Raw genomic sequence first — 12923 nt, forward strand, 5'->3', positions numbered from 1 at the left:
TCACATATCCATAGACATGTAAGTTGCTGCTGTATCTTGGCTTTTCTAAGTAATGCTGCAATGAACGTGGGGTGCATATGTCTTTTCAAATTAGTGATATTTCCTCTGTATACATTTAGAACCACATTAGTGTTATAATTTTTGTTTTCAACCATCAAACATAATCCAGAAAACTCTTGATAAAAGGAAAGCCTATTGTATTTATCTATATGTATTTGCTATATCTGTTCTTTCTGATGGTCCAAAATTCCTTTTTTTCCCTTTCTGTTTAGAGAACTTCCTTTAGCTATTCTTTTAGGTTAGGTCTGTTTGTGACAAATTCTCATTTCCTTTATTATTCCTTATTTATTCATTTTCGTTGAGAATATCTTGATTTCTTTTTCATTTCTGAAAAATATTTTCTCTGTGTATAGAATTCTGGGTTGACAGTTCTTTTCTTTCAGAACATGAAAAATGTTGTGCCACTTTCTTCTGGCCTCCATAGTTTCTTATGAGAAATCCACTATCTCGCTGTTTTTTCCCTTGTAGGTAAGGTGTCATTTCTGTCTCAAGACTTTTTTCTCTTAGTTTTCAAAAGTTTGACTATGATGTGTCTTGGCATAGATTTCTTTAGGATTATCCTGTTTAGGGCTTGCTCAGCTTCTTGAATCTGTACGCTATGTCTTTTGCTAAATTTGGGAAGTTTTTAACCATGTTCCTTCAGGTACCTTTTCAGTCCCACCTTATTTCTCTTCTCCTTCAAGTCCTCTAATGACATAAATGTGAGCTCTTTAGTTATATCCCACAGGTCCCTGAGGTTTTGTTCATTTTTTTTCCAGTTTATTATCTCTCCGTTGTTCAGATGGGGTAATTTGTATTGCTTTGTTGCTTTGTATTGCTTTAAGTTCACTGATTATTTCTTCTGTCTTCTCTGTCTTCTCTTCTTTCTTCTGTCTTGATAGGCTTATCAAGCTTTTTGTTGCAGGTACTGTAGTTTTGAGTTCTAAAATTTCTATTCTCTTCTTTATATCTTCTGTTTCCTTGCTGTGATCTCATTTGTTTCAAGCGTGTTCATAATTGTTCAGGCATTTTCTTAATGTAAAATATACATATAATTTGCCATTTGAACCATTTTTAAGTGTACAGTTCAGTGGATTAAGTACATTCATATCACTGTGCAACCGTCCCCACCATTCATCTCCAGACCTTTTTCTTCTTTCCAAACTGAAACTCCATACTCTTTAAACAGTAACTCCCTAATCACCCATCTCCCCAGCTTTTGGCAACCACCATTTTATTTTCTCTCTTTATGAATTTGACTACTCATGGTACCCCATGTAAGTGGAATCATACGATATTTTTCCTTTTGTGTCTGGCTTATTTCCTTTAGCATAATGTCTTCAAGGCTCATCTATGTTGTAGCATGTGTCAGAATTCCATTGCTTCTTAAGGCTGAATAATGTTCCGTTGTTTGTATACATTACATTTTGTTTATCCATTCATCCATCAGTGGACATTTGGGTTATTTTCACCTTTTGGCTATTGTGAATAATGCCACTATGACCATGAATGCACAAATATCTGTTTGAGTTCCTGCTTTCAGTTATTTTGCTTATATACTCAGAAGTGGAATTGCTAGATAATACAGTAATTCCATGCTTAATTTTTTGAAGAACCACTGTACTGTTTTCCACAGTGTCTGCACCATTTTACATTTCCACCAGAGGTGCACATGGGTTCCAGTTTCTACATCCTCGCTAATATTTGTTATTTGTTTTGATAATAGCCATCCTAATGGTTGTCAGGTGGTATCTTATTGTAGTTTTGATTTGCTTTCCCCTGATGATTAGTGATGTTGGGGATCTTTTCATTTGCTTATTGGCCATTTGTATATCTTATCTTCTTTGGTGATATGTTTAGTCAAGTGCTTTGCCCATTTTTTATTTGGGTTGTTTTTGGAAAAGTTCTCTATATGTTCTGTGTATTAAATGCTTATTGGATATATGATTTGCACGTATTTTCTCCTATTCCAAGGGTTGCCTTTTCACTGTTGTGTCCTTTGATACACAGTTTTTAATTTTGATAAAGGCCAGTTTATCTATTTCTCCTTTTGTTGCCTGTGCTTTTCATGCATATCCAAAAGATCATTACTAAACTCAATGTCATGAAGTCTTCCCCCTATGTTTTCTTTCAGAATCTTACAGTTTTAGCTCTTATGTTCAGGTCTTTGATCTATTTTGAGTTAATTTTTGTATGTGATGTAAGGTAAGGGACCAACCTCATTTTTCTCCTGTGGATATTACCAGCACCATTTGTTGAAAAGACTGTCCTTTTGTCATTGAATGGTCTTGACACCCATGTTGAAAATTATTTGACCATATATGTGAGGCCTTATTTCTGGGCTTTCTGTTCTATTCTGTTAATCTCTCTGCCTTTATATCAGCACCACACTGTTTTGATTATTGTAGCTTTGTAGTAAGTTTTGAAATTAGGAAGTGTAAGGCCTCCAACTTTATTCTTTTTCAAGATTGTTTTAGATATCTGGAGTCCCTTGAGATTCCATCTGAATTTTAAAATGGATTTTTCTATTTCTGCTAAAAACGTTGGTTCTGGTTTCATTTTTTGTATTTTTTTAGCCTTTCCACTATGTTTATTTTTATTTTATTATGTTGTAATGAAACTGATTATTTTTATTATTAGTTTTACCATTATATTCTATTAGTGAATGTTTTATTTATTTTTAAAAATTTTAATTTTATATTGGAGTATAGTTAACAATGTTGTGTTAGTTTCAGGTGTACAGCAGTGTGATTCAGTTATACATGTACATGTATCTATTCTTTTTCAAAATTTTTTCCCATTTAGGTTATTACAGGGTATTGAGCAGAGTTCCCTGTGCTGCACACTAGGTCCTTGTTGGTTATCTATTTTATATATAGTTGTGTGTATATGTCAATCCCAAGCTCCCAATCTGTCCCACCCCTGCCTCCACCCCTGGTAACCAAAAGTTCATTCTCTAAGTCTGTGAGTCTGTTTCTGTTTTGTAAATAAGTTCATTTGTATCTTTTTTTCTTTAGATTCTGCATATAAGCGATATCATATGATATTTGTCTTTCCCTGTCTTATTTCACTTAGTATAATCTTCAGTCCATCCATATTGCTGCAAATGGCATTATTTCATTCTTCTTAATGGCTGAGTAATATTCCACTATATATATGTACCACATCTTCTTTATCCATTCATCTGTCAGTGGACATTTAGGTTGTGCTACGTCTTGGCCATTGTAAACAGTGCTGTGGTGAACATCGGGGTGCGTGTATCTTTTTGGACCATGTTTTTCTCCAGATATATGCCCAGGACTGGGATTACTGGATCATATGGTAGGTCTGTGTTTAGTTTCTTAAGGAACCTCCATACTGTTCTCCATACTGGCTATACAAATTTACATTCCCACCAACAGTGTAGGAGGGTTCCCTTGTCTCCACACCCTCTCCAGCATTTATTGTTTGTAGACTTTTTGATGATGGCCATTCTGACTGGTGTGAGGTAGAATCTCATTGCGGTTTTGATTTGCATTTCTCTAATAATCAGCGATGTTGAGCATCTTTTCATGTGCCACTTGGTCATCTATATATCTTCTTTGGAGAAGTGTCTATTTAGGTCTTCTGCCCATTTTTTGATTGGGTTGTTTTTTTTTTTTTGATATTGAACTACATGAGCTCTTCGTAAATTTTGGAGACTAATCCTTTGTCAGTCGCATCATTTGCAAGTATTTTCTCCCATTCTGTGGGTTGTCTTTTCACTTTGTTTATGGTTTCCTTTGCTGTGCAAAAGCTTTTGAGTTTAATTAGGTCCCATTTGTTTATTTTTTGTTTTTATTTCCATTACTCTAGGATATGGGTTGAAAAAGATATTGCTGTGATTTATGTCATAGAGTGTTCTGCCTATGTTTTCCTCTAAGAGTTTTATAGTATCCAGTCTTACATTTAGGTCTTTAATCCATTTTGAATTTATTTTTGTGTATGGTGTTAAAGGATGTTCTAATTTCATTTTTTTTACATGTAGCTGTCCAGTTTTATCAGCACCGTTTATTGAAGAGACTGTCTTTTCTCCATTGTATAGTGTTGCCTCCTTCGTCATAGATTAATTGACCATACATGTGTGTGTTTATTTCTGGGCTTTCTATCCTGTTCCATTGATCTATATTTCTGTTTTTGTGCCAGTACCATACTGTTTTGATGACTGTAGCTTTGCGGTATAGTCTGACGTCAGGGAGCCTGATTCCTCCAGCTCCGTTTTTACTTCTCAGGATTGCTTTGGGTATTTGGGGTTTTTTGTGTCTCCATACAGATTTTTAGATTTTTTGTTCTAGTTCTGTGAAAAATGCCATTGGTAATTCGATAGGGATTGCGTTGAATTTGTAGACCGCCTTGGGTAGTATCATCATTTTGACAATATTGATTATTCCAATCCAAGAACATTGTACAGTATATCTGTCCATCTGTTTGTGTCATCTTCGATTTATTTCATCAGCGTCTTATAGTTTTCAGAGTACAGGTCTTTTGCCTTCTTAGGTAAGTTTATTCCTATGTATTTTATTCTTTTTGATGAGATGGTAAATGGGACTGTTTCTTTCATTTCTCTTTCTGATCTTTTGTTGTTAATGTGTAGAAATGCACCAGATTTCTGTGTATTAATTTTGTATCCTGCAGCTTTACCGAATTCACTGATGAGCTCCTTGTCTTGTTCCTGATCTTAGAGGAAATGCTTTCAGCTTTTCACCATTGTTAGCTGTAGGTTTGTCATATATGGCCTTTATTATGCCCACTTTGTAGAGAGCTTTTATCATAAAAGGGTGTTGAATTTTGTCAAAAGCTTTTTTCTGCATCTGTTGAGATGATCATATGGTTTTTATTCTTCTACTTTTTGATGTGGTGTATCACAGTGATTGATTTGCATATATTGAAGAATCCTTGCATCCCTGGGATAAATCCCACTTGATCATGGCGTGTGATCCTTTTAATGGATTGTTGGATTTGGTTTGCTAGTGTTTCGTTGATGATTTTTGCATGTCCGTTCATCAATGATATTGGCCTATAACTTGCTTTTTTTGTGGTACCTTTGTTTGGTTTTGGTATCAGGGTGATAGTAGCCTCATAGAATGAGTTTGGGATTGTTCCTTCCTCTGTGATTTTATTGGAATAGTTTCAGAAGGATAGGTGTTTGTTAGATAGAATTTTGCCTGTGAAGCCATCTGGTCCGGGACTTTTGTTTGTTGGGAGTTTTTTAATCATAGCTTCCATTTCAGTACTTGTAATTGGTCTGTTCATATTTTCTGTTTCTTCCTGGTTCAGTCTTGGGAGATTGCACCTTTCTAAGAATTTGTCCATTTCTTTTGGGTTGTCCATTTTATTGGCATATAGTTGCTTGTAGTAGTCTCTTATGATCCTTTGATTTTCTGTGGTGTCCATTGTAACTTCTCCTTTTTCATTCTAATTTTATTGATTTCAGCCCACTCCCGTTTTTTCTTGATAAGTCTGGCTAAAGGTTTATCAATTTTGTTTATCTTTTCAAAGAACCAGCTTTTAGTTTCCTTGATCTTTTTTATCATTTTCTTTGGCTCTATTACAATTATTTCTGCTCTGATCTTTATGATTTCTTTCCTTCTACTAACTTTGGGTTTTGTTACTTCTTCTTTCTCTAGTTGCTTTAAGTGTAAGGTTAGGTTGTTTGTTTGAGATTTTTCTTATTTCCTGAGGTAAGATTGTATTGTTGTAAACTTCCTTCTTAGGACTGCTTTTGCTGTGTCCCATAGGTTTTGGACTGTTGTATTTTCGTTGTCATTTGCCTCTAGGTATTTTATGATTTCCTCTTTGATTTCTTCAGTGATTCATTGGTTGTTTAGTGGCATATTGTTTAGCCTCCACATGTTGTGTTTTTTACAGTTTTTTCCTTGTAGTTTATTTCAAATCTCATAGCGTTTTGGTTAGAAAATTTGCTTGATAAGATTTCAATTTTCTTAAATTTACCAAGGCTCGCTTTGTGGCCCAACATGTGATCAGTCCTGGAGAATGTTCCATGTGCACTTGAGAAGACTGTGTATTCTGCTGCTTTTGGACGGAATGCTCTATAAATATCAATTAAGTCCATCTGGTCTGATGTGTCATTTAAGGCCTGTGTTTCCTTATTGGTTTTTCTGTCTGGATGCTCTGTCCATTAATGAAAGTGGGGTGTTAAGGTCCCCCACTATTATTGTGTTACTGTCAGTTTCTCCTTTTATGGCTGTTTGTTAGTATTTGCCTTTAAGGTGCTCCTGTGTTGGGTGCATATATATTTAAAATTGTTATATCTCCTTCTTGGATTGATCTCTTGATCATTAATTACATAGTGTCCTTCTTTGTCTCTTGTAACAGTCTTTATTTTGAAGTCTATTTTGTCTGATATGAGTATTGCTACTCCAGCTGGTTCTGGTTTTATACCTCAGTTTTATCAAAATAAACACATCAGTTTGAGGGATGCTAATTACATTAAACTTACGAGACTTAAGAGGAATCCTGTATTTTACTGTAACTGAAGTTAAATAGAGCAAGAAAACGAGAAAGAGGAAGATATAGTAGGCTCCTTTTTAGATTTCCTATCACAGAAATTTGTTGAAAGGATGTGAGGTAATAACCTTTTTATTTGCCACAAAATTAATTTGAAACAGATCTAAGATTTTTTCCGTAAGTATTGGACTTCATATTTGAACTGATGATTGATAGGGTTAAGTTAGGAGTGTATAACTGAACCTTGAGATCATACAATGAGCTGTGTTTTAATTATAACTCATTACTTTAATCAACCTTTGACTGTAGAACTTGACATATGATTTATTTTTATAAAGGGTCTCTGATTTTTTTATTCTAACATCCCTAAAAAAGACATTTCTAGGCTACTGCTGTGTCTTTTTCCAGAATTGTTCCTAGTTTTATCACTCGGTATCATTTAAATGAGCATTTTGGGTATATGTTTTAGGTCGAGTGTATAGTAAGAAAGAGTAGAACAACCTAATAGAAGCATACCTGTTGCCTTGTTTTTGTCTTCCAGAATCTCTACACAAGGAAGTACAGGATTTGGCCTTTCTAGATGTTGTATCCAAACTTCGCAGTCATGAGAACAAAAGTGTTGCTCAACAGGCTTCTCTCACAGAGCAGAGACTTGCTGTGGAAAGCTGAGAACTACCCCTCCCTGATACACCCCTCATTTCCCCTTTGTCCTCCATCCAGCTGCCTCTTCTGCTTCATTCTCTTCCATATCACTTGTGCATGCGTGTAATGTTCCAATGCCAATTGAAGAACTGCTGTAGGTACCTTCCCAATAAGATTTCTAAACCCATAGTTAGTTAGTTAGTGTGAACATGAATTTGTCAAAAACAAGTCTCCACCCCATAACTGTTTCCTTGTATTCCTGTTGCTTGAGCTACATTAAGTAGAATGTGCATGTTGTAGTCCTATGATGATGACGTAAACTTGGTACTACACAATGACTTGCTCCTCGTCCTTGGTAGACTACATAATAATGTACTGGTAAATTAATTAGAAACAAATGAGAATGCAGCAGGATCTGACTAGCTTATGAAAGATGGAATTGAATAGTAAAAATAGCTCCATTTCTTGGTGCTTGGAAAGCACAGTGACCAAAAAACCTGTATGGCTGCTTATTCATTAGTCTTACCTACTGATGTCAAACCCATGGTACCTAGAGTTAAATAAAGTCCAATGCTCTCGCTCTTTACCCTCTGGTTTCTTCTTCTTCCTTTGTAGACTCTTGAAACTGCCACAAACTTGGCAAGACTTTCTAAGGTTTTCTATGTCATATTTAACTGGCCGTCATCAGTAGCCTGATGCTGAAAACATTTGTAGTTTTCAGCATGAAACTAAGGGGTTGAAGAATAGTATACTAGTACATCTTGTTTTTTGCCTGTATTTTAGATTCTGATATATGTACAGTTTCACCTCAGAATTTCTTCTGTCAGTTAATCAACATTGTTCACCACATGTCTTTAAAAGTCACTTGGGATTTGTTTTCAACTGAGAAAGTTGAGTACAGCTCTTTAGAAAATGGATTTTTTTTTTTTTCTGTTTTTCACCATTCAGCTTGAAAGCAAGAAGTTTCCTTGGTCTTTTAACCCTTTTAAATTTTATATGAGAACTAGCAGGGCATATGAAAAAAGATTAAGAAGTGTTTGTCTAGACTAAAGAAAGGAAGGTCATAAAAGCCATAGTAGCCAGTCCAGTTCATTCTGCACATGGCCTCATCCCAGTAGCTGTTAGAGTTTCCCACCTCCACTTTCCACAGAGAACTGCAGTGGATCTTAAAGCCTATCGGAAAGTGACAGTGCCAAGTGCCAAGACTGAAGAGGTCAGAAGCCCCCTTGGCAGAATGTAGTACACTCTTCACTGCTACCACCACACCAAACGGGTCTTAGAGCTCTGAAACACACGAACATCCCTGTGACATACCTGCCTTCTCCGAATGCCCGTGTTTGACAAATACTGGCTGAAAGGTAAGGTGGGCTCCTTGCTCTCCAGAATTGATGCTGCGCATCTCTATGGGGTGATCGAAGTTGGACTTTTGACTCTGAAATAGCTGTAATTTGAGAAAGTTAAAACCCCAGTGGAGGTAAAGAACTTTTTGAGTGACTGTTCCCTCTGATGTCCAAGCAAAGGACGATTATTGTGAGCGCTTTTGCTACATTTACTGTAAGAACGATCTGGTTCATTGTCTTCTCCTGGGCTGGATAGTGGACTATATTTTATTTTAGATTTTGAAAGACATCTGTAATGTTGCATAATAGGCTGTCCATATTAATAACTAAATAAACAGTATATAAACTGTAATGACATCATTTGGTTTATTTGTATATTTTACTTCTATTTCCAGCTCCTAGAACAGTGCCTGCTCATTGTTGGTGCTCAGTAAGTATTTGTTGAATGAATCCCTACTTCCATGAAACTTCCAGAGTGCCTGAACTATTTCTAGAGAGATTGATAGAGAAATTGAGATGTAGGTATTTGTCTGACTTCAGAGAATTTTCCTTTTTTGATAGTAAGATCTGTCTGTATTGAAAAGCATTATATAGAAAACCTCAGAACAGAAGCGTCCAAAAAGCACGGACTTGAGGAAAAAAAAAAAAAAAAAAATACTGTCTGGGCCACAGCTGCCAGCAATCAATTTGCTAATATGCTAGGAGCTCTCATCTTCAGCAAAACAAAATGCAATTCAAATCACCAGTTGTTCTGCGGCGTGACCAGACCAGAGGCTGTGCCCTTATGATAACAGGGCTCCACCATACTCGGTGATGTGCTGCTGTGCCAGGGCAGTGGGTGAGAGTCCACAGACAATACCATCCCTCTCCTACTACTTGGTCTTAGTTTTAGAGACCACCTTTACGTTAGTTTGCTACTCACTAAGAGTGCATTCTAAGGGAAAGATGGGAGGAGCCGCAAAACAAAACTTTCATGACCACTTTGTGCCAGGACTAGAGCATAGATGAAAAGCAAAAAGGCCAAAACTTAGAGGGAAGGAGATGTCTGAGTGAAATGCACTGGAATGTCCTCCTTTCCTCCCTCCCAGTCCCATTAGCTCCTTGGAATCTTCCTAACCACCCACCCAGAGTGTAACTTCACTGTGCTCAAAGCAAAATTGATTAAATACTGGCCCATAATCCTGTGTCTTCCTTGATAAAACATGCTTTGAGCATACTATCTGATAACAGTGGAGATGTGGAACAAAATTTTTCAGTTCTAATACAATTTCCTCTTGGGTGGAACAGAATGCTCTCAGATATAAGCATTAGGGTGAAGTATTCTGAGAAACCCCTGCATGTGAAGATTTCAAAAAGAAATACTCCTTGGTATCATTAGAAGGCTTATTATCTAATTCTGTTGAACATAAGGGGTGAAGATGTCTATTACTCAGGTAAGCATTATCCTTTGTATCCAGCTGTTACTATAATCAATAAGCTTAAAAGACACTTCTTAACTCTAGGAAGCCATACATTTGAATCATACAAGTGTCTATTAAAAAGCACTTAATGAGGGGTTTCCCTGGTGGCACAGTGGTTGAGAGTCCGCCTGCCAATGCAGAGGACACGGGTTCGTGCTCCGGTCCGGGAGGATCCCACATGCCGCGCACCGGCTGGGCCCGTGAGCCATGGCCGTTGAGCCTGCGCGTCCGGAGCCTGTGCTCTGCAACGGGAGAGGCCACAACCGTGAGAGGCCCGCGTACCGCAAAAAAAAAAAAAAAAAAAAGCACTTAATGATATCTGGGGTGAATCTTCATGGCTGTAACCAGGAAAATTGAGGGGTTTTTTTTCACAGATGTGATCTCTTAGTTTACATACAAAGATACATCATTATATGTCATGTGGCGTCACAGATATGTTTTAAAGGTCTGTCTTACTAAAATGTTGTGGAAACTATTTGAAAAGTGTGATAAGTGGAAAGAGTAAGGTCTCTGGATACTGCCTCTTCCGTAGTCACATCCTGATTCTATTACTTACTACCTATGTGACCATTGCCAATTACTTAAACTCTCTGGGCCTGTTTTCTCATTGAGTTTAATAATTCCTCCTTCCCAGGGTTTTTGTGACAGTTCAAACTTTCGGGGGTTGACGGTAAAGCTGGAGGGAACTGTGACATCTTATGGCCTAAACTATATTCCCCACCTTCCCCCTACAGGATTCCTGGCTAAAGGAATTCAAAGAACAAAAGCCAAATAGGAGAATTAGTTCTAGAGAGATTGATAGAGAAATTGACATTTAGATATTTGTCTGACTTCAGAGCATTTTTTTTGATAGTAGACTCTGTCTCTATTAATAGTGTATTAATAATGTATTAATAGTGTCTATTAATAGTTTGAGGAGCACCCAGTTATCCTCCATACAGAGTGTATAACCTCTTACCTCCTTCCCCCTGAAACTAAGATGGCCAGGTGGGCAGAGAAGGCCTTTCAGTGTAGCTCCCACTGTAGTACTTCCTCTTCCTGTCTCAGACCTCTTCATCTGTAAAGTGGGAATAACAGTACTCGCTCAGTGATATTAGCTTTTATTAGTATTATTACTAAGTCAATATAGATAAAAGCTATAGTACTGAGTTTTTCCTCAGTATAGAAACAAAACAATCCCCCCTTCCCATTTTCAGTGCTGCCAACTTTTTATCAGTACATATAAAATACACCTTTTTAATATATATACTTTTCATATGTCTTTCATCTTTTCTTATGTATAAATGCTATGTGTTTTGCATAAAGGTTTATGGTAACTGTGCTCTGAATCCTGTAATAGAACCCACTCATTTATCATTATGCTTCTTGACTAGACAGGCAGAGTCCCTTGTTGGAGGTTTCCAGGGGTAAGTTATTAGTTCCTTGTATGCCATGAATGGTAAGCTACAGTATTTGAAGGAAAAAGTGAGCTTTGCATGGAACTTATGCTCCTAAGTTCAATTTATTTATTCTTTCCTTCTCAGTTGACTTTTTGAAGTTCCTTATCCTTACTTTGTTTCTTCCCAGAAAAACAAACAAACCCTTTTACCAAATTGAGCTTTTTAGCCATGGCCACAGAGATTGTAATCTGTCATCATTTCAGAAATGGACAATATGCATCTGTCTGCTATTTATAACACTGGATAGACATTTAATATGGCAACAATTCATTTATATACTGGAACCAACTATAATTAGACCAAACTTAAGCCAGGTAGGAACTGATGCCTGGGTTCTCCTGACATTCGTTTCCTCAGTCCCTGGCTTTTCTACTGCCTGATGTCACATTTGTCCAAAGAGAAATGTAGAGCCTCCCACTTCCTAAGCAAACTGGAGGATCAGGGTGATGTCTTCTCCCGAGTGGTTTTAATGGTTTCTCTGATCCCCAGCATTATGAACGCAGCTTTTAAGGAGTAAAAATGGAGCAAGTAGGATGGTTAAGTCATGGACACAGGGGCTCAGGGGAGAAGTGACTTGATTCAAATACCATCTACAATCTAAAAAAAAAAAAAACTTCATTTTCATATTCACCCCCAACCTCAGAGTACATTCTTAGAACTTATCCATGACTCAGAGATCTGTGGTTTTGCTGGTAGGCATGTGTGCAATCTTACATTAATCTGCTTAACCATACGAAGGTAAAACCACATTCAGTGGTGTGTGGAACTTTATAGTGTTTTGGTGTTGGTCACATATATAGAGAATTTTCTGTTTCAGGATTAGGTTTTAAGAAAATTAACTAGCTAGGTTTTTTAATCTTCATCAAGCAAGTTTAAAGCCTAATCCTGTCATACTTTGAAGCCTCTTAGTCTCAAGTTTGGGATTTTTTTAAATTAAATAATTCAAAACATCTTTATTAGATTTCTGTTATCTCAAGATAAAAAATTTTAAAGCTTTAACCCAGATTTCCAGTATATAAACTTTATACATATTTTTAGAAGATCTAGGGTTGGATTTAGTGTTCCTTGAAAAATTTAAAATAGAACTACAATACAATCCAGCAACTCCCCTTCTGTGTATTTACCCAAAGAACACAAAAACACTAGTTTGAAAAGACATATGCACCCCTATGTTCAAGATATGGAAGCAACCTAAGTGTCCATCAATAGATGAATGTGTAAAGAATATACAGTGGCGTATGCAGTCGTACCTTGATATCCACTGGGGATCGGTTCCAGGACCTGCCTCAGATACCAAAACTCCATGGATGCTCAAGTACCACAGTTGGCCCTCTGTATCCATGGTCCTGCATCTGTGAAATCAACCAACCACCGATTGTGTAGTACTGTAGTTTTTATTGAAAAAAATCCATGTATAAGTGGACCCGTGCAGTTGAAACCTGTGTTGTTTAAGGGTTAACTGTATTTACAATGAAATATTACTCAGTCATAAAAAAAGAGTGAACTCTCAGCATGTG

The 12923-nt window shown here is 36.8% G+C and overlaps 1 protein-coding gene and 1 long non-coding RNA gene across 2 annotated transcripts in view; one reads left to right on the top strand and one right to left on the bottom strand.

Annotated features, from left to right (window-relative positions):
• The window catches only part of RAP1GDS1 (Rap1 GTPase-GDP dissociation stimulator 1), a 154339-nt gene extending 147131 nt beyond the window's left edge, over positions 1 to 7208 (top strand). Inside the window, exon 15 of the mRNA XM_082653768.1 lies at positions 7067 to 7208. Within this exon, the coding sequence (XP_082509894.1) occupies positions 7067 to 7194 (128 nt within the window). The 3' untranslated portion in view covers positions 7195 to 7208. The remainder of the gene's footprint in view (positions 1 to 7066) is intronic.
• Positions 7209 to 8527: 1319 nt separating this feature from the next.
• On the bottom strand, positions 8528 to 12669 carry LOC309822092. The gene is made up of 3 exons (XR_014296691.1): positions 12657 to 12669; positions 10926 to 11024; positions 8528 to 8608 (listed from the first exon to the last, which is right to left on the bottom strand). It is a non-coding gene; the product is annotated as an uncharacterized lncRNA (long non-coding RNA).
• Between the last annotated feature and the right edge of the window lie 254 nt (positions 12670 to 12923).

This window comes from Grampus griseus (assembly GCF_964374135.1).
Source record: "Grampus griseus genome assembly, chromosome: 4".
Classification (NCBI taxonomy): domain Eukaryota; kingdom Metazoa; phylum Chordata; class Mammalia; order Artiodactyla; family Delphinidae; genus Grampus; species Grampus griseus.